The sequence below is a fragment of the Phoxinus phoxinus genome (assembly GCF_949152265.1).
Source record: "Phoxinus phoxinus genome assembly, chromosome: 13".
Taxonomy (NCBI): Eukaryota; Metazoa; Chordata; class Actinopteri; order Cypriniformes; family Leuciscidae; genus Phoxinus; species Phoxinus phoxinus.
Genome location: NC_136888.1, coordinates 17,739,472 through 17,759,485, shown reverse-complemented (window position 1 = coordinate 17,759,485; position 20,014 = coordinate 17,739,472). Strand labels below are relative to the sequence as shown.

Below are 20,014 nucleotides of genomic sequence, written 5' to 3'. Positions count from 1 at the left end.
GTGTATTTGAACACCTAATAATGAATGTCACTTTATTGGGTTTGACAACAAAATATCAAAACAAGTAGAATTTACATAAACAAATGAAGCAGGTGTAGTTCAACTCGTTAACTGGTTACATGACTGGACTTTATGTTTGACAACCAGAAAGTGTCACAATATATATATATATATATATTATAGTTAAAATTAGTAGTATGAGAAATGTTTTGCTTTACAAGTGTGCTTCTATATGCATAAATGTTATCCGGTTTAATATTTTGCTATACAGCAGTGACATTTATTTTTAAGTGTCAGCATATTTTTCTGGGCCAGTATAACAGATTGTTACATAAACTTTACACCACAGTGTTTTTTTGTTTGTTTTGTTTGTAAAGGAGCCAGTGTTTAAAGAAACGGTTGAGTGAATGATTCAAAGATTCCCTCACACAAGAAAACTCGCTTATTGCTATCTATGGCGTAATGATGTAACCCAGTGAAAGACTGCGGAATTTGAACAAATCCTTTAGCAGAATAGCAAATTGAAAATTGGTCACTGGGATGAAAAAAAAAAAAAAAAACACATTGTCCTCTCCACCACATGACGGCGCCACCCTCCCCATTCGCCTGCACTTTCAGCACGCCCAGTCAATTCTTGGACCGTTCCCTCTCCAGTCTAGTAGCCACACTTGCTCCATCCCTCTTTCTCCCTGGCCCCTGAAACACACTTCCTCTCCATTGAAAACCGTCGCGAGCACTAGGTAACGAGCGCGCGACACCATGGCGGACAGCGCGAGCGAGAGCGACACGGACGGCGCGGGGAGCAGCAGCAGCTCCGCCACCCCGCATTCCTCCTGCACCTCGGCGGCCGCCTCCAACACCACTACGACCACAACGAACACCGCCACCAAAGCACAGGGCGTCGTGATCTCGCAGTCCCGACTGGAGGAGCTGACAAACCGACTCGCGTCACTGCAGCAGGAGAACAAAGTGCTGAAGATCGAGCTCGAGACGTTCAAGTTGAAGTGCAAAGCGCTGCAGGAGGAGAACCGCGACCTGCGCAAAGCTAGCGTCACCATCGTGAGTCAGCCCGTGTTTTTATCACTTTAATCTCCGCGGCACACCTGACAACACCATCACGGCATGCAAAGACGTCTGAGGCACAATATACACCACATTTGAGTGCCAAGTTAACTTGTTTGTGGGAAAATAGAAGAGATTAAGGTCGCTAAACTTGCTAGCCTTCGAGCTAACTGAAAATATCCAACAAAAGCCTGATTGGCACGTTAATAGTTTAAGTGAAAATGTATATCACAGGCCAGCTTCTTAAAAATAGTTTAATTTCAACATTGACTGTTATAGTCTACAATGTATCTGTTTTTATGGATGGTTTTCGTCTTAACGTTGTTTTATATGGTTAGTAGTACTCCGCAGGTGTGTGTATACTGACCACATAAGGCGTTTACTGATATATACCACAAGCTTAATCATCATCATGCTTCTAATGCAGAACGTGTTTTTGCACGTCTGATACTTTGTGTTGAGCGAATGAGGTTGTCATCAGGACTTCATATTTGAGGCCTGTGTCAGGGTGGGAAGTTGGCACTCTGAATATTTGGCTCTAATGCGTCAACATCCTGAATGTGAATCAGACCATCTGCATTTTAGACAATGAGCCAAAACTCAAGTGTCACTATAGAAACACTGACACTTGTATCCAGTGCGTTTGCATTTATGGCAATCTGCAATGTTGGAAATTCATAGTGGAATGTGTTTCTTGTTGGTTGTGCTATTGTTTACTGTGTGAAATGCATTTCTGAATAATTCTGCTGGATTTATTGTGCAGAGTAGGTATTAAATGTCTCACTGTCAATAATAATAATTGTCTGAATACCTATTTCCTTTGTAATCAGTATTTGTGATGTAATGGTTTTGAAATCATGTTTCAAGATCAAATATTAATTACTTGGTTACAGAAGTATGTGGAAATATAATGTCAATTATTTTTCCAAGAGAAATCTTTATGAATAATTGCGTTTTTTTCAAATGCATGAGTGTTTTGTTGTTTATTCTGCAGCAAGCGCGGGCAGAACAAGAGGAGGAGTTCATCTCCAACACTTTATTTAAGAAGATCCAGGCTCTGCAGAAAGAGAAGGAGACGCTCGCTGTCAACTATGAGAAAGAAGAGGAGTTCCTCACCAATGACTTGTCCCGGAAGCTCATGCAGGTGAGAAACTCTAGAAGGAAAGAGCCCATCAGTGGCGTTTGAGGTCAGGGCTGAGAAATTTGATCGCTTGCCCTTAGAATCATCCCTAAAGGTAACTTTCACATTAAGATACAGTGAGACACCTATTTCAAAGTTATTTTTCAGCGGCAACCAAAATAAGCTGCTGAACAATAGCTGATTAAATCGTGTGAGAGATTGTTTTGGTTTTGTGGCCATTATTAGTCAGACTGAATCTGGCTCTTCTTAGCTGAGACCAGATGACATTGTTTGTGGTGCGTGTGTTTAGTAGGTGTGTTGTATTGTGTGGAGGAGTAAAGAGAGAGATTATGGAACTAGTGTGCGTATACAGTTGGTGTGACTATTTACACTACTGTTCAAAAAGCAGTAAGATTTTGTAATGTTTTTGAACTCTAATGCTCTTAAGTCTCTTATGCTCACCAAGGCTGATTGTTTTTAAATATAAAAAAATACAACAAAAACACTGATATTGTGAAATATTTCAAAAAATATAAGATATAAAAAAATAATATAACATTTGAAATAGCTTTTTTTATATATATTTTAAAATGTGATTCTTCAGTGTGATATGAACCTCCAGATTCATTTAAATATGCTGTTTTGGTGTTCAAACAGAACTGTGTAGTCAATATATCTTATGCTCATTGATTGTGTTTGTTTTTAATGGGTTGCAAACGATTGTTTTTCAGTGGTGTATTTAATTTGGAACACTGTTGCAGATTCTTCTGGTTAAAATGTTTCAGTGGTGAACTGTATGGTATATTCTAGGGCTGCCTCCTAATAGTCGAATAAACGTTAGTCGACAAGAAGAGGCTTTGTCGACTAAATTTTAATCAGTGGATTAGTAGTAACAGAAAAAAATCCACAGGAAATGGCAAAGTCATGCAGTGACTGATCGCTATCATGGCTGGTCCATGTGGTAATATGTAGGACAGAAGAAGAAAACAAGAGGGTAAAGAATGACCACAAAAAAGTGACGTGCAACCTCAAACATGATTGATTTGAAACATAAGTAGTCTAAAGTAAGCCACTTTACATGGCTGCTCGATAAATGTGTTGCTAATATTAGGTGAATAGCCAAGTGTTCGTGTGAAAGCTTAATTAGTACCGCTCTTACTGCACTACATATTTAACTTAACTTCCACATCCACGCCATCGAAATGCATCTTCTCAAACGCCCGTGTTACAGCTTCATTGTAAGCAAGATCACTTCTCCCCGACAACGTGGAGATTAGAAAGTAACTCGTATTCCTTTCTCATAATATGAAGCCGATGGAGATCAGAGGATGGAGATCAGTGATTGGCCATATTGTAGAGTTTCAGTTTGATGGTATAATTTGTTTTTAATATAATGTATATTTATTTTGTTTTTGTTCAGAATTCCGAGTTTTAATTTGATGTTAAGGCTACTTGTTTATTGACCTGATTATATTTGCGCTGATATTTCTCTTTTAAGGGTTTCAGTTTGCTGTACATTTATGTGTATTTATTATTTATATTTAAGTCCTACATTTAAAAAAATATTTTTGTTAATTTTTTTTTTAAAGATAAAGCTGTTATTTATAGGTTATTTTTTTGTTTGCGTTCTAATCTCAGACAAATTCATGCAATGTTTGCAGCAAGCTTTATGCGAACATTTAATTTATATATTTTAAATACTCATTATTATAGTTGAGTATTTCTCCCCCGACTGATCGACTAATGGCTTAAATGAACGACTGACGACTTGGAAAATCTTAAGTCGGGGACAGCCCTAGTATATTTGCTACACCTAGTAACTATGCATGAGCGTTCAAAATAGTTACCATAAACAATGGGTTATCATGGTAAGGACATCAGGGTAAAATGTGACAACATTACTGCTTAGCATCACAGGCTTTGCCCATCTTGTTTAGATTCAGGACTGTTGCATCTTTCTTTACTTTTTTTTCTCTTATAACTCTTTCGTTTTCAGCTTCAGCATGAAAAGGCAGAGTTGGAGCAGCATTTGGAGCAGGAGCAGGAGTTCCAGGTCAATAAACTGATGAAGAAGATAAAAAAACTGGAGAATGACACCATCACCAAACAGCTCACTCTAGAGCAGGTACCTTCTTCAAACAACTTGCTGTAGAACACGATCATCTCTAAACCACTCATTCTTGACTGGCCACCATCTATTGCACAGACAAATTTTCAGATCAATTGGTCTAAACCAGTTGCGCTTTCAAAACAGAACAGGTGCTTCCAATAACCTCGTTTTTTTTTTTTTTTGTTAGCTTAGGCATCTGCCAGTACCTGGCTCTGGAACACGCATTCAGCAATCTTCTCGGATTAGAACAGGTTATTCAGGAGCAAACACATCATTTGCACTTTCGAAAAGTCCCACGATTATTATTGAGCCCAACAGATTTCCTTAAGACCATGCATGCATTGTATTGTTAAAATGCCATATTGTTTTATTAATTCCATGTAATGTGTGCAGCTCCGGCGTGAGAAGATTGATCTGGAAAACACTCTGGAACAGGAGCAGGAGGCACTGGTCAACCGGCTTTGGAAGCGCATGGACAAACTTGAGGCAGAGAAAAGGTAATGTCCCTTGTAATGTGGTCTTTTTTTTTCTTTCTTAGACACATACAAAGTGTTTTCTACTGATGTAAAAAAGCACTTAGCACACTTCATTTCACAATTTTACCTCTTCGTTCTGATTGGCAGGATTCTGCAGGAGAAGCTTGACCAGCCAGTGTCAGCCCCTCCCTCTCCACGTGAAGTTTCCATGGAGATTGACTCTCCCGAGAACATGATGCGGCACATCCGCTTCCTGAAGAGTGAAGTGGAGAGGCTGAAGCGCAGCCTCCGCACTACAGAACTACAGCGTGAGTCCTTGTCTCATTACGCACTCCTCCACCTACACAGTCTTTCTGCCATCATACTCAACCAGATGAAAACAAATTGCACTGCAAATTTGGAGACATTAGCTAATGGTATTCATACTACATAGAATTACAGATTAGGATAAGTATGTCCCAATATAGTACATTGGAAATAGCAGTAGCGTTTTTTGGCACGGGCGAACCAGGCAGTCGCCCGGGGCGGCATTTTTTTCATGTCACATGGGGGTCGGCACGAGCAGTTAACAAAAACAAAAAAAAATCCTCTGCGTCGCGAAGCGTTTTTCTATTATCTATCATTTAAATTATTGGCAAATTGGCGCCCCTGCTTGCTGAGAAGGTGCCTTGCACAGAAGTTATGTCAAGGGGGTCTCCAACACGTCGCCAGTAGCTCGTGGCCTGATTGGAGCTAGCCAAGGGGCCGTTCACATATCTCGTCTTTTGCGCGCTTGAGTTTGTTATCTCAAATCTAGGCGCACGGGACGGGAAGGGCGCTCAAAATTGAAGCAACGCACGAATTTTTTCCAGGGGCAGCGAGATGAAAAAATTTAAACTTTTCAGTATGGGGGTGCACCCAAATACGTAGGTGTTTTTCTCTTCTCCGTAAATAAATCTAGTAGGGGTGGGAATCTTTTACCATCTCACGATTGAATTCGATTCCGATTCTTGAGGCCACGATTCGATTCAAAATCGATTTTCGATTCAAAAAGATTTGATTCAAAACGATTCGATTTTATCCATAATGATTTCTAATCGGGTTTCTGATCATGATCTACTCTCATCTGCTTTGCTATACAGAATGACAAACGGAGACATTAAAGTGTCTTTTTCACATTTATTAAGTTCAATTCTCAGGGAAGTGCCTTTTATCAAAAACATTGTCTGGTTCTCAATCGCTACTCATTAGTAGCTAGCTATAAAACAAGTTGAAACAAAAATAAAGTGCTTCTTCATAACACAAAATGGTTGAAAATAAATGCATTTCCCAGGAAAGTTGCAGTTTACCACAAATATCATGTAGAACACAACCGGTGAAGACAAAAAAAACATCTATATTTCTCAGTCAGACTCAGTAACTTAAAGAATAACAAGTTATGAAAATAAAGTGCTTCTTTCAAAATGAAAAATAGTACCCCTAAGCTACCTGGCGATAAAGCAGGCGATAGACCGAGTTTTTTTGTTTTTTTTGCCCTCTCGGAGTTGGCAGGGAGTTTCGTGAAGCACTGCAGTGTGCCGCCCTGTCAAGGACGCTAACTTGTCAAAAAGTACGGGGAATCTTGTTGACGCTTTGGCCGCTCTGACGTAGCAGCATTCACAATGAAATGTAAACAGAAAAAACAAGCAAAGCATTCGGCAGTTTAGGATGTCGCACAAGATTTGTCAACACAGAAAACATTTCATCACTGGAGAGTTTTTTTTCCCCGACACCATCGTATTAATTGATTTTGATTAATATGCGCGAGGGAGAGAGAGAGAGAGAGAGAGAGCAAACAGCGCTCGGGTGAGTGCGCGCGCGCGGCCGGGGCTCTCTCGTTCTTATGCCCTGTCAAGCGCGCCCTGTTAAACTGACAGGACTTAAAAACACATGCAAATGATACACTTTCACTCTATGATGGTTAAACTGTGCAATTGATTGTTTTTTTTCTCGGAACTAATGTTTTGGTAGGAACGAAAGATCTCCCTCTCATCCATATTTGCTTCCTCTTTGTTTTAGTAATTTGCCGCTCACGTTCAAAAACCGGCTGTGTGGTGACGTCCCATATAGGCTAGTTAAAAAAATGGAGGTGAACAGCCAGCTGATTTTATTTATTTATTAAATCGATTCTTGGACATTTCAGATCGATTCTGAATCGTTGCAAATGAGAATCTAGATTCTTCTGTGAATCGATTTTTTGGCACACCCCTAAAATCTAGTAGCAGAGCTTCAGCAAGCATTTTTCGGTGGTGGAAATCCATTAGCTACTAAAACTTATGTGTCGTTGTGGAGAGCGCAGTTCATGGTTGTATAACAACGACAGACGCCATGGGAAAATCTGACCGAATTTTACTATTAATTAGCCTATAAAAGATAAGCTAATGTGCATTGTAAATGTCTGTAATTAATCTTTTTTGACTCATTCTTTTTATAAAAATCATTTAAAGGCTGAAATATGTGAGGTTTATCTTTTTATAAAACCTTTTTTGTCAACTTTATTTGTACGTGTATGTAGATAACATAAAAGACACTCCTTTAAAATCTGGCCATCATCTTTAATGTTATTAGTTATGTAAACAAAAAATGCATATTGATGTTAATTTTATGTTATTTGCTGATTTTCGACATCAAACTTGGTGAATTGATTTCAGTGTGTAGTATTAGTACTTTTTGAACACGATTCTGATATAACCGTGATAATTTGGTCACTATATTCATGAAATGAAATTTTCATGCCATTTCATCTATAGTTATGATCAACTAAAATCAACTATAATTATTTATTTTTTTACAGTTGCCTATAATATGCAAAGTTCAATTTTCTATAAAAAAAATGTCACCCTCGCCCAGGGTGTAATTCAATGTAGAACCGCCACTGGGAAATAGTACACTAAAAGATACCCAGATGGTATTTCCAATGGGTTTTTGAAGTACGGTATGTGTCTTAGCATGGTTTTTGAAATAAATGTAAGAAATAATGTATTGCCAGATTGTTGAGGTAATGTTTGCATGTAAATAAACGGATGCAAATATTAACAGTATGACAGTGAGGTTTTATGTTGTGGTGGTTTTACTAGTGTTGACAAAAATATTGATATTTCGATATGTATCGATACGGAAATATCTGAAGCGGTTCCAATACTTCTTTTCTGCAGTATTAATACACCGATACCAGCTGCGCGGTTTCGCTCTCTCTTCTCTCCGACGGTGAATTTACCTTCTGTCACCCACTCGTCTCATTCACTCGGGTTGAATAGTGCCGTTTTTTTTCTCATAATTTGACTAATTCCCGCAGGTTTCGCATTCACATCAAAAGAATGCGCACCACTGATCTATATGTAAGTGCCGCACACATAAAGCTGCCTCTCAAACAGCTTGCGAGTACCAAATGAAGTTGTTTTTCGTTGCGTATTCGGCTTAAACAGTCAAATACACACAACATTGTCAAAATACCCTTCTTTGTGAGTATTCAGGTAAACAGTCAGTTTTGGTATGCAAATAGTTTAGACAGATAGCGCATGTTGTGTAACAGTATATTGGATCCGTCCATATGCTCTTAAAGTGACAGCAGCCTAAAAAACCTGCTGCTGTCTGTCATGTTAATCAATTATGGCTGGGTATCGAGTTCCCTCTACTATCGAGTATCGAAACATTGCTTGTCGTTCGGTACCAAATTTCGATCAAGTTAATCTCGGCAACGTCAGTGACACATGCACACGTGAGGCTGTAGTGTGTAAGCGTCCCAACCCCCATAGATGTAAAAGATCAAAAGTGTGGCTTCATTTCACCTGGCCCAATGCCAACAGGCCGTGATGATATATTTGCGACAAGATTATTGCTGCCAAGACTGGCAACACGGCAAATTTGATGAAGCACTTGAAAAAATTGCATTGGTGCTTTTTTACAGACTCAAAGACTACGAGTCTCTGAGTCTGTAAAAAAAAAAGTCAACAAACTGGAAAAAATAATACCAAAGAGGTAATGTAATCTTGTTAAAACGGATTTCATAAAATTGGTATCGAAAAAATATCGTTCAGGAACCGGTATCAAAGTCAAGGTATCGATATCAACATTTTTTTAACGATACCGAGCCCTAAACAAAAGACAAAGAAAATCGCTCGCTGCTCTTGTAACTTTAAGTGAAAGCATTAATCTGTTTTTAATTTTTACAATGAAGACAATCCAGTGTTATTTTAATTAAAAACATTTTATTACTTTATTTAATTTTTGTAGTTTCTTGCCTGAAAACTAGCCAACTGTTAGACCCACCTGGAAAACTTAACGCCATGTTTTTCATTTGTCTCTTTATTATAATCTATTTATTTGTGCTATTGTTTGCAGTTTGTTTATTTGTTCTTATTTTATTACTGATTGTTTTCTTGTCTTTTTTTCGTATCGAAGTTAGAAATTCCAATATCGTGACAACACTATGGTGTACTCTTGTATACTGACCAGTGAGTTACATGGTTTGACTTTTGTAGTACAGATTGGGATGCAGCCTTAGCTTGTGGCACAGTGCAGCCAGCCAGTGAGTTGCACACAGTTTTATTCTTAGATTGAATGCTTTTTTAAATTGTGTTATGGCCACTAGAGGGAGACATCTGCATTGTAAGACAACCATAGCTTACTTCCAGCTCATGGTATTGCACCCATTAAAGCTTTAAGCAGGTATTAACAAAGCAGAGCATTGAGTCAGCAATAAGGTAGATATAAAAAGCTTTTAAAACTTAGCAAGTAAAAGATCAAGGTATTTATACTGTTTAAGGTGTGTGTGTATATATATATATATATATATATATATATATATATATATATATATATATACATATATACATACATACACAGTATGTGTGTGTGTTTTAAAACTATTTTAATTATTATTAAATTATTTTCATTTATTAAGACTAGTGGACTATCTATTTTTCTATTTTACATTTTTTATATCTAAATTATAAAATCAGCTGTAGGCCTACTGTAACTGTATGCTGATATTATAATTTATAATGAATAAAAAAGAGAAAAACTTTAGCATGACTTAGTATTTGTCCTACTATTTGAAAGTTTAAAATTATGATCGTTTAATCATGTATTTCATCTTCAGTTTATTACAGTTTACATATCTTTGTAACATTTGTTTGTTTTCCATCACTCCCTCCAGACACAGAGAAGCGGGCTCAGTACATTGAGGAGGAAAGACAGATGAGGGAAGAGAACATCCGTCTTCAGAGGAAACTCCAGAGAGAAATGGAGAGGAGAGAGGCGCTGTGTAGACAACTGTCAGAGAGCGAGAGCAGCCTTGAGATGGATGATGAGAGGTGCATTAAACACATACAGTAGAGATGACTGGAATCATAACCTTATCTATATACAATGTTTTTGACGGTCAGAATATGATAAAACTGAAAATAACCGGACATGTCTTTCTTAACGTAGAACGTTTCCCTAAAGCATTGTGAGCTAAGTTGGTCATAGAGACCATTGGTTGCAATAGTTCTATGATCTATTCAGGCTTATGATGCTTTTGGAAAACATATGTTTAAACCTTGGATATTGCAAGTTATATCTCTCTCTCTCTCTCTCTCTCTCTCTCTCTCTCTCTCTCTCTCTCTCTCTCTCTCTCTCTCTCTCTCTCTCTCTCTCTCTCTCTCTCTGTCTCTGTCTCTGTCTCTGTCTCTCTCTCTCTGTCTCTGTCTCTCTCTCTCTCTCTCTAGATATTTTAATGAGATGTCTGCTCAGGGACTAAGAGCTCGTACGGTGTCCAGCCCAATCCCCTACACCCCCTCTCCTTCCTCCAGCCGCCCCATCTCCCCTGGTATGTGTCCACAGTTAGCTTTGTAAATGTATCACTCTTTTATAGCAAAATATACCGTACTGTTCAAAAGTTTGGGAAATGGAATTTAATACTTTTATCAGCAAGGACGCATTAAAATAGTGGTTCTCAACGGGGGCGTTACATTTAATGATTTAATTAATCAAAAGTGACAGTAAAGACATTCATAATGTAATTTTTTTTTTAAAGAAATTAAACAAATTCTTTGTCATCACAGGAGTACATTACATTTTAAACAATTAAAATAGAAAACCGTTATCTTAAATTGTAATAACATTGCACAATATTTGTGTTGGTTACTTATACTTTTAGATTTATTTACTAGTTATACTTGTATTTCTGATCAAATAAATGCAGCCTTGGTGAGCACAAGACACTTCTTTAAAAACTGGTTCAGACTTTTGAACAAGTGTTTATGATTAACAGATTGTTTGTGCGTTGTCTTTGATCCACATTTTAACACTCAAGGCTTTCGGCACACAGCCTTTTGGTCAGTTCATAAGATTATAATTGATTAGACAAACGTGTTTTTTATGGAGTGTTAATTATTATACAAGTTGTACTGTGCTGTGATGTGAAGGTATAATAGGTCAACGACTTGCTTTCATTCCCATTCTGAGATCAGACAGATGAATGACCTTTGAGGACTTCAAACATGATTCTTTCAGACCGATGCTGCAATGTTTATGCGTTGTACATTTCCTTTGCATATATTGCAGGTATTGATAAACACAAAATAGATTAACTGGATAATAAACTAAAACAATCTTTAATAAGATAAAAAAGTACCCAATGAACAAGTATATCAAGTTATGTAAATCAAAAGTGTATGTTGTTCAAATGAAGATTAATGTCAATAAGAAAAAAAATTCAGCATTTAGGCATCGTATACTGTTTATTGCTGGTTGCATCATGTGAAAAAAACATGTTGGCACATTTGAAGGTGTGAAAGTCATTTTTTTATATTCCATTGCTGAGAAAAACTGGTTTATAGTCTTCTTTCATTAGGTTCCATTGAAAAAGGAGTCCAGTTATTTATACATTTTCCCATGATCCCAGAGGAGTGATCTGCAAGAGCTATTTATATTTGTTCTGCACTCTGTCAGTATGGTGGGCCAGGTTTCACAGTTTTTTGGATATATTGGCACATTATATAGATGTGACAAAAAAAAAAAACTGTATAAAGGACCTCACTAAAACTGATTCGCAGATGCTGTTTTTCATTCCAGGTTTGTCTTACGCTAGTCACACGGTTGGTTTCACCCCTCCAGCCACGCTGAGCCGAGCACCACTCCCCCACTACACATCTCCCGGGCTACACATCCACCCAGGACCCTCACACGCTGTACAGGTGCGTCCAGCATCTCTATCAGCTTATATATATATATATAAACACACTCACTCTTTGCACAAGCTCATGTTGATGAGAAGCAAGATGTTTTCATGCAGATGTAGTGCGATTCATGGATGGCCTGTTTTCAGTTAATATCCGTCGTAACACCATTCAGTTGAATTGCTAACAGGACATTAGATGACTCATCTGTGAATCACCTGGTAACACTCGACCTCAGAATGCTCTTCCTCATCCCCTTTGTATGTTTAAGTTAATATAGACCTGTTCCGGGAATCCTCAGCCATCTAAATAAGATAAAGCACAAAAGCAGCGTTCTCTTTTTCTCTTGCATCTCCTCCCTTGCTGTGTCCTTTGCAGTGTATTCTGACCTTTTAGATGGAGAGATAGCAGGGAGTCCCTTCAATAGAGAATCTAGCACACCACACAAAACCTTGGTTCTTATCAATCCCAAAGGTGCCATGGCACTTGTATTATGTAACAGAGATATTCAATTGTATTATAATGCAGAAACCCTGATAAGATAAACTCGCTGAACAAAAACATCCACAGTGTTTTTGTACATACAGGTACCTACAGTATCACTAGTGATGATGGACTACATTTTTTTTATTTAAATTGTATGTAAAAAAAAAAATTTAATTCAGGGTTCCAGACAGCGAGAGAATTAACAGAGAGAAGTAGCTCCGGCTACTGTGTTCTTCCGCAAGACTTGTTTAATAACTGCTAGAGAGCAAACATACACGCGCGATTGCACACTGATGATGAAACGCGTCAATGGACTATCTGCACGGAGTATTCTTTAAAACTTCCATATTAGCCAGCTGGAAAACCTCCGGTGAAATGTCACTTGCTGGTGTGTCAGTATCTTCAATGTCCTGAGGTAGATTTAACAGCATAAGATTGAGACAACTATTCATCAGCATGCATTGATTAATCTATGTTGTAGCAAATAAAACAGAACAAAAGGTCTGTTTTTTCACCATTTCATTTCTCTTTGCCCAGAACATACAAAAGAGAATGTTGATGAATTGACACGTTTTATTCTTTGATCTTGCCGCTGGTTTTGCTGAGATTAAATATTAACTATCTAGTGTAAAAGCACAGCGTTATTCCTCACACTAAGTGTTGGGGGATTCAAAAAAAAAAGTGAAATGGCAGTAATGTTTAGGAATGTCAGACAAAGTGGTTTAAAAATTACTTGTGTGTGTCAGAACCAGGTCCATGCCAGCTGAGACGAGACCTAGACATTCTTTATCACTTTCTGTCATTCATGGCAGCAGAATAAATCAGGTCACACTTCAGCTTTTGATTTCCAAATGAAAGGGCTGCTTACTGCATGTAAACATTTCTTATTATTATCAAAGTTGAAACCTGTTGTGCTGCTTAATATTTTTGTGGAACCTGATTTTTCCAGGATTCTTTGAGGAGAATGTTAAAAAGATAAGCATTTATTTGAAATAGAAATACTTTATACTTTTTTTAAATAAGTGTCTTTACTGTCACTTTTAATCAATTTAGTGTATCCATGCCGAATCAAAGTTTGAAATTTTTCTTTAAAAACAACAACTTGCTGACCCCAGATTTTTGAACGGAAGTGTATATTGCCTTTTCAAGCTGTTTAGTTTGAGATAAATGACAGGTGCAACGTCGATTTAATGTGTCACTTTATCAGGTTAATGTTAGCTAGCAGATAAATAAGTTATCTATAAATGTACAGCAGTGAAGTAACCATTATAACCGGTCTCAATTTCAGCTTATGTATGTTCCGCAACACCCTTTGGATATTGTCCAGTTGAGCGGAGGCCAACAATGTAAGATTAGCCTGGTTGCAGCAGCAATTAGTCATCATGTTTATGTCTGTTGCACAAAAATGACCCCTCTATGTACCAGCAGAGACTTTTGATGAAGTGACTGACTAGGTAAGCACATTATATAACCTCACCATCCCTTAATGGGATGGCTCATTGCAATCTTTAACATAGCAATCTAAATAACCAAAAACATCAACAGTAAGAAGCAAGAACTTATACGGTATTTAATAAGACTTCATCCGAGTGCTCGTCCTTTTAACAGTTCATGAAATACACCTCTGGTGCAACTCAGACACATCATCAGTGATGTAACCTGGGTTCATTGGGTGTTTCGGGTCTCACAACATCATACACCCTCGCCCAGGCGACCCAGCCAGGGTTGATCAGACCCTGGCTTGTGTCTGAGTAGCTTGTATGATCCACGGATCGCCCCGCTTGATCCACAGCCACCTTGACGCCTTTTCGGCGGCATCCGTGATGTTCTTGGCGGCTTTCCTGATGTGCAGTCCCTTCACTCCAAGCATCTTGAGGGCCCTAATGAGTGACTGGCCGACGAATCCTCTGCACCCAACCTCGATGGGATTGCATCGGGTCCTCCACCCCCTGCTTCGGCATTCGCCTGCCAGCTCCTCGTACTTGGCCTTCTTCCTCTCAAATGCCTCCTCCATCCGGTCTTCCCAGGGAACAGTCAACTCCAGCAGGACCACTTGCCTTGTTGTTTCTGATACCAGGACAATGTCCGGCCTGAGCGTGGTCACTGCGATGTTTCCTGGGAATTTGAGCTGTCTCCCTAGGTCGACCTTCAGCTGCCAGTCCTTTGCTGTTGCGAGCAGCCCCCCTGATTGCTTCAGGCGCTGAAGTGGCTTCTCCCCGGCTTTAACAAAGGCGATGTTCTGTCTTGCTGGTTGCTGGTGTCTACTGCAGGCGATCCCAGTACTGATGACCTCTGCAATGACCCTCAGTACTTGGTCGTGGCGCCAAAGGTAGCGCCCATCTCCCAGTGCTTTTGGGCAGCAGCTCAAGATGTGCTCCAATGATCCTCCTCTCTGGCAGAGTGGGCACAGTGGTGTGTCTGCCAGGCCCCAGCGGAAGAGATTGGATGGACTGGGGAGGACATCATAAACAGATTGAACCAGGAATTTGATCCGGTGTGGCTCAGACTTCCACAATTCTGTCCACGATATCTTCCGGTCTACCACCTGCTCCCATCGGGTCCATGCCCCCTGCTGCCGCATCCCTACTATCCTACTGCAGCGGGCTTCTTCCACCCCAGCTCGGACCTCATCTTGGATCAGCTGTCGCCTTTCCTTACCCTGGGCCTTGTTAAACCGAGGTCTTGGATTGCTCCCGAGTCCTGCCCGTCCAGACGCCACTGCCCCCACCAGCTCACTGTGTCGCAGCCGTGACTCAGCCTGGTCTACTGCCTCTTGAGCCTTCCATTTCCTGCCGGTTCTGACCTCTATGCCTGCCGAAGAGACCTTGCTGTCACTGGAGTCTCTGTACAGTAGCACCTCTCTTGAACGAGTTACCATAAACTCTTCCTTCAGACTACTGAAGGGCAGTTTTAGCATGTTCTTCCTCCCGTACAAGGCGATATCACTGAGGCTTCGTGGTAGGCCTAACCACTTCCGCAGGGAACAGCTGACTTTCCTCTCGAAGCATTCAACGGTGGTTATTGGCACGTCATAGACCAGCAGTGGCCAGAGCAGTCGGGGCAGGATCCCGTGCTGGTAGATCCAGGCTTTATATTTACCTGGCAGACCTGACTTGTCCACAGCCGTCAACCAGATTCCCAAATGATTGGTGGTTGTCTGGAGTGATGCGGTGTCCTTCAGGGTGCAGTCATAGATCTTGCCCAGACTCTTGACTGGCTTTTCTCCGACAGATGGTATCTGGATGTTTCCTAGTGAGAAGCGGAACTGGTCTGTAACTTTCCCTTTCTTCACCACCAGGGACCTGGACTTGGCTGGCTTAAATTCTATCCGGGCCCAGTTGATGAGATGCTCGAGCCCTTGGAGGATCCATCTGCACCCCGGAACCGATGTTGTTGTCACCGTCAAATCATCCATAAATGCTCTGATGGGGGGCTGCCGTATACCTGACTTGGTGAGTGGGCCTCTACACTCCACCTCTGCTGACTTAACCAGCATATTCATCGCCAAAGCAAACAATATCACAGAAATAGTGCATCCAGTGATAATGCCCTTCTCAAGCCGATGAAATGCAGATGTTTCCGCTCCAGAGGTGACTCTCAAACTGAAGGAATTGTAATAATCCAGTATGAGGTTCTTGATCTTGTCTGGAACGTAATGTCGGTCAAGTGAGGTTTCTACCAGCCTATGTGGGATTGACCCGTAGGCATTGGCGAGATCAAGCCAGAGGACTGCCAGATCCCCTTTGCCTTCACGTGCCTCACGTAACAGCTGGGTGACAACTCCTGTATGCTCTAACAAGACTCCTTTGTAAGCAATTTAAATATTCTAGGTAAACTTCTGAGGTAGGTTATCAAGACAAATAAAATAAAAATCTAAGATATGCTTGTGTTTTTTGTTTTGTTGCAGTAGTATTAGCAATCTTTCAGTAAATCCAGTCACTTGATCTACATTCCTTGTACTTTTTAACAGATATGATCTGGTATGAGAGCTGAACTGATATGGGTATGTAATGAAGAATTTGATCTTCTTACTACATGGATGATTACCTCAGGCTTTCGAAGAATAATATTCAGTGACATGTTTGGATTAGCATTATTTTTTGCTTCTTTTTGCTTTCCCAATACCCATTTGAACATTGTGGGTTATATTTTCCTGTTGGAGAGCTGTTGGCTATAGCAACAGTGATCTGTTTGTTTTAGCGAAGAGCGGTTGGCTCACTTTCATGTCCCGCGGTGCCATGAAAAAGTCCGCTTGTTTTGATAAACCAAGGAGTGACAGCAGAGCCAGACTCTTCCAACACACTCAGAGGTGTCACATTTGCACTTTCACGCTCTGTTTTCACATGTAAACACTTATGTGTCAAATAAACTAGAGGTGATGATACCAATGCACATTCTATGTGTAAGAGTTTTAGTGTTGATTTTAGCAAAAGCATGATCGCAATTGTCAGAAACTGTTGAAATGTGTTTGAATAACTTCAAAGGTTTGTGATAAGTTTTTGAAAGAAGTCTTTTATGTTTACCAAGGCTGCATTTGTTTTATTGATAAAACAGCAAAAACTCTCAATTTAAATGTAAAATATGTATTATATTTTAATATATGTTAAAGTCCCCCTGCAGTCAACAACTTTATAATTTAAAGGTAGGGTAGGCAATGATTTTTCATAAACCTTTTTTGTTATACTGGTTGAAACTCTCTTCAAATCCTGATAGCAGTCAATAATAGATGTGGTCTGAAAAGTAAAACATGTACATATATCTTCTGTGGAATATTCGTCCAATAATTCAGTCCAAATGCAGTGATTGGATGTCCTACCTGCCTGTCAGTGTATGTATTTGCATGCCTCCATGCAACCCTGCTCGCACAGACATCACACGCGTGTTCCATAAGGCTATATAGAGTTGTAGACACTCACCGAGCGCCGCAAACAAACAGCATCCACCTTTTACAGCTCCTCCTGAACCAAAACAACAAGTTTATGCTGCGTTCAGGCTATGCCGTAATTACAAGATTACAAGAACCCAATAGAACCCATGACAATGTACTCGGAAGTGTTCACGTCCCTGGACTCCAAGTTGTGCATTTTAATTGCAACACTATCAACGCCGAAATGAATCTGCAGCTGACAGGTTGTACAAGTCAGAGCTCTTTAGGTTGTTGATGTTGGAAATAATGGTTTAGTTCAGCCATATTTGTTTGAACTAGAAACTGATTCGGAAGTGCACATTATACAGAGTCGTTTACAAGTCGATGTATCAGAATGGTTATACGTTTTGTGTATCGCTCCCTACAATGTTGAACACATAGCAGTAATTGATATTGTAGGGAGCGATACACAAAACGTATAACCATTCTGATACATCGACTTGTAAACGACTCTGTATAATAACAATCAGCCAGTCATTTTGCTTATATTACACAAACCATGTTCCCGTTCATCATCTCCGAGTCAGACAGCTGCCTTCTAAAAATCAGTATCCTTAGAAATACTATGGAATAGAAATGCTTTTTGTATTTTTTTGTATTTTGTAACATTGTCTTTGCTGAATAAAAGTATTCATTTAAAAAATGTTAGATTAATGGCCCTGTACTTTTGACCAGTATCACATTATGAGCTTGTCTTTTATTTCCTTCCCACATACAGAGGCCGTCCCCAAGGAGAAGCACCAGCCCAGATAAGTTCAAGCGTCCGACGCCGCCTCCCTCCCCGAACACACACTCTGGAGCACAGCACCCCCCTCCTCCTCCTCCACCCGCACAGCCGATGGTTCAATCCGGCTCCTCCCACTCTGTGACATCACAGAATCCCCCCTCTCAGCCTTAATGCATGCACCGTGCGCTACCTTAAGCTAGGCTGCTCCAAGCTAGGCTATACTACTACTATAATGATAACAACTCAGTGATCCTCCACTGGGCAAAGGTTGGAAGGGTTTTGGAGTGGATATGGAATTAGAGGACAGTTGAACTGGGGAACCAAAGGACTGGGAATGTGAAAAGGGAGAATGTGTAGATGCTTGGCCGACTGACAGATCCATAACCAGCCCCATGCCGTTAAATTTCGTTATTCTTACTTTTTTTTTCTTTTTTTTTGTTGCTTTTTTGTCAAGTGATCAAGCTGGCTCAGGAAACAATTGGGAAAGGTTTAGAAGATTGTACGAGAGGGTTGTCAGCTGCCTATGTCTGCATTTTGTTTGTGGAAAGTTTTTCCCCTGCCCCCATTTAATCTTAATTGTTTTAACAGATTGACTGTTATATCGAATCAAAATTTTACATTTAATAAACAACTGAGCGCTCGATTGGATAAATCCTTCCTCTCAAATGACTGTCTTCACAAAGGTTGAAAAAGAACTGAATCCCAGCACATTTGCCGTGGGGGGCGGCAGTAACATGTTTTTTCTTTTGTTTTATTGTCTGTTTGTTTGTTTTAGGCCGTTTTTGTTTGTAAAACAGATGTGTGTGCGTGTGTCTCTCGTTGGCAGCATGTAGATGGTAAAGAAGACAGACTGAAATGTACTGAAACAGCACTTGTTGCCTCTCTGTGTGTGTATTATAGTGGGATTATAGTGTTTGTGTGTGCGGGTGTTTGTGTGTTTCTGCACAGCCATAGAGGTTTCCCACGACTGCTGGTCGGGGACCAGTCTCTCCCTGCTAGAATCCAAACATGACCCGCTACAAAAACAAAGTCAATACTGGTTTCTGATCAGCAGCTCAACCTCTCGGAGCCTTCGCTGTAAAGTGAGTGCCCTGAATGCTTATTCAGATGGGGAATTTTGCTTAATGCCAGTGTCATATAACACCTAAATATGAACCGACATGTTGATGCGACAAAACAAGGTACTGTTGAACAATAACTCAACATGATTAAATGCTTGTACAAAAACAAAAAAATCTTGTGTGTTGTTTTTTGTTTTTGCCTGAAATATTTGTGTAAGTGATTGGACTCTTAAATCTTTAAGGACATTGTAATTCTGAAGGTTGTTTTCTTTCATTTTCACAGTCAGATGCAGGGGAAGGCTTCTGAAGTCATGAGTGATTAGTCACAACTTTTTAAGATGAATTACCAAGGGTTTCTGTGAGTCCAAAAAGTTGATATATATATATATATTTATATTTAAAATCAATATATTACCAGGTTCCCTAAATAGATCTCCTTCTATGATTTGTTAAAATAGTTGGTTAAAAGGTTATATTGAGAAAACAAATATCTTAATTGCAACAAAAAAAAAAACTTCTAACCATTGATATATTAGTGCATAGTTTAGTAAACTAAATATACATTTTTGAAAGAGAGGCATGCGTTCATCCTCATGATCCTAAGAAACTGAGAGGCTTTTAAATAATGTTGTACAATGAGACAAACATTTAGTCCTAGCTCATTTCTGTTAGCTGAGAGCATAATACAATCAAAACATTACATTTATATTGTCCTATTCAGGAATGTCATGCAAATAATGTTACATGTCATAGGGCCTATACAGTTCATAATAATATTAATACATTTCACGGCTTCATTTGAAAGAACATTTGTTCGTTTTTATATGATAGGAAATAGTTTTGATTCTGCATTGGAACACTATC

The 20,014-nt window shown here is 39.5% G+C and overlaps 1 protein-coding gene across 1 annotated transcript; it reads left to right on the top strand.

Moving 5' to 3' along the window:
* The first annotated feature begins 507 nt into the window (after positions 1-507).
* Positions 508-19,311, top strand: ccdc6a (coiled-coil domain containing 6a). The gene is made up of 9 exons (XM_079632077.1): positions 508-1,059; positions 2,057-2,206; positions 4,179-4,307; positions 4,686-4,789; positions 4,916-5,076; positions 9,945-10,101; positions 10,498-10,598; positions 11,846-11,967; positions 18,081-19,311. Exons 1-9 carry the CDS (start codon positions 760-762, stop codon positions 18,258-18,260), a joined length of 1,404 nt encoding a protein of 467 aa, XP_079488203.1. The 5' UTR covers positions 508-759; the 3' UTR covers positions 18,261-19,311.
* Positions 19,312-20,014: the final 703 nt, after the last annotated feature.

Excerpts from the sequence above, each read along its gene's own strand:
- ccdc6a (XM_079632077.1), top strand. The coding sequence starts at position 760 with ATGGCGGACAGCGCGAGCGAGAGCGACACGGACGGCGCGGGGAGCAGC. Across the intron at positions 1,060-2,056 it reads GCAAAGCTAGCGTCACCATC|CAAGCGCGGGCAGAACAAGA; the intron begins GTGAGTCAGCCC and ends TTTATTCTGCAG. Across the intron at positions 2,207-4,178 it reads TGTCCCGGAAGCTCATGCAG|CTTCAGCATGAAAAGGCAGA; the intron begins GTGAGAAACTCT and ends TTTCGTTTTCAG.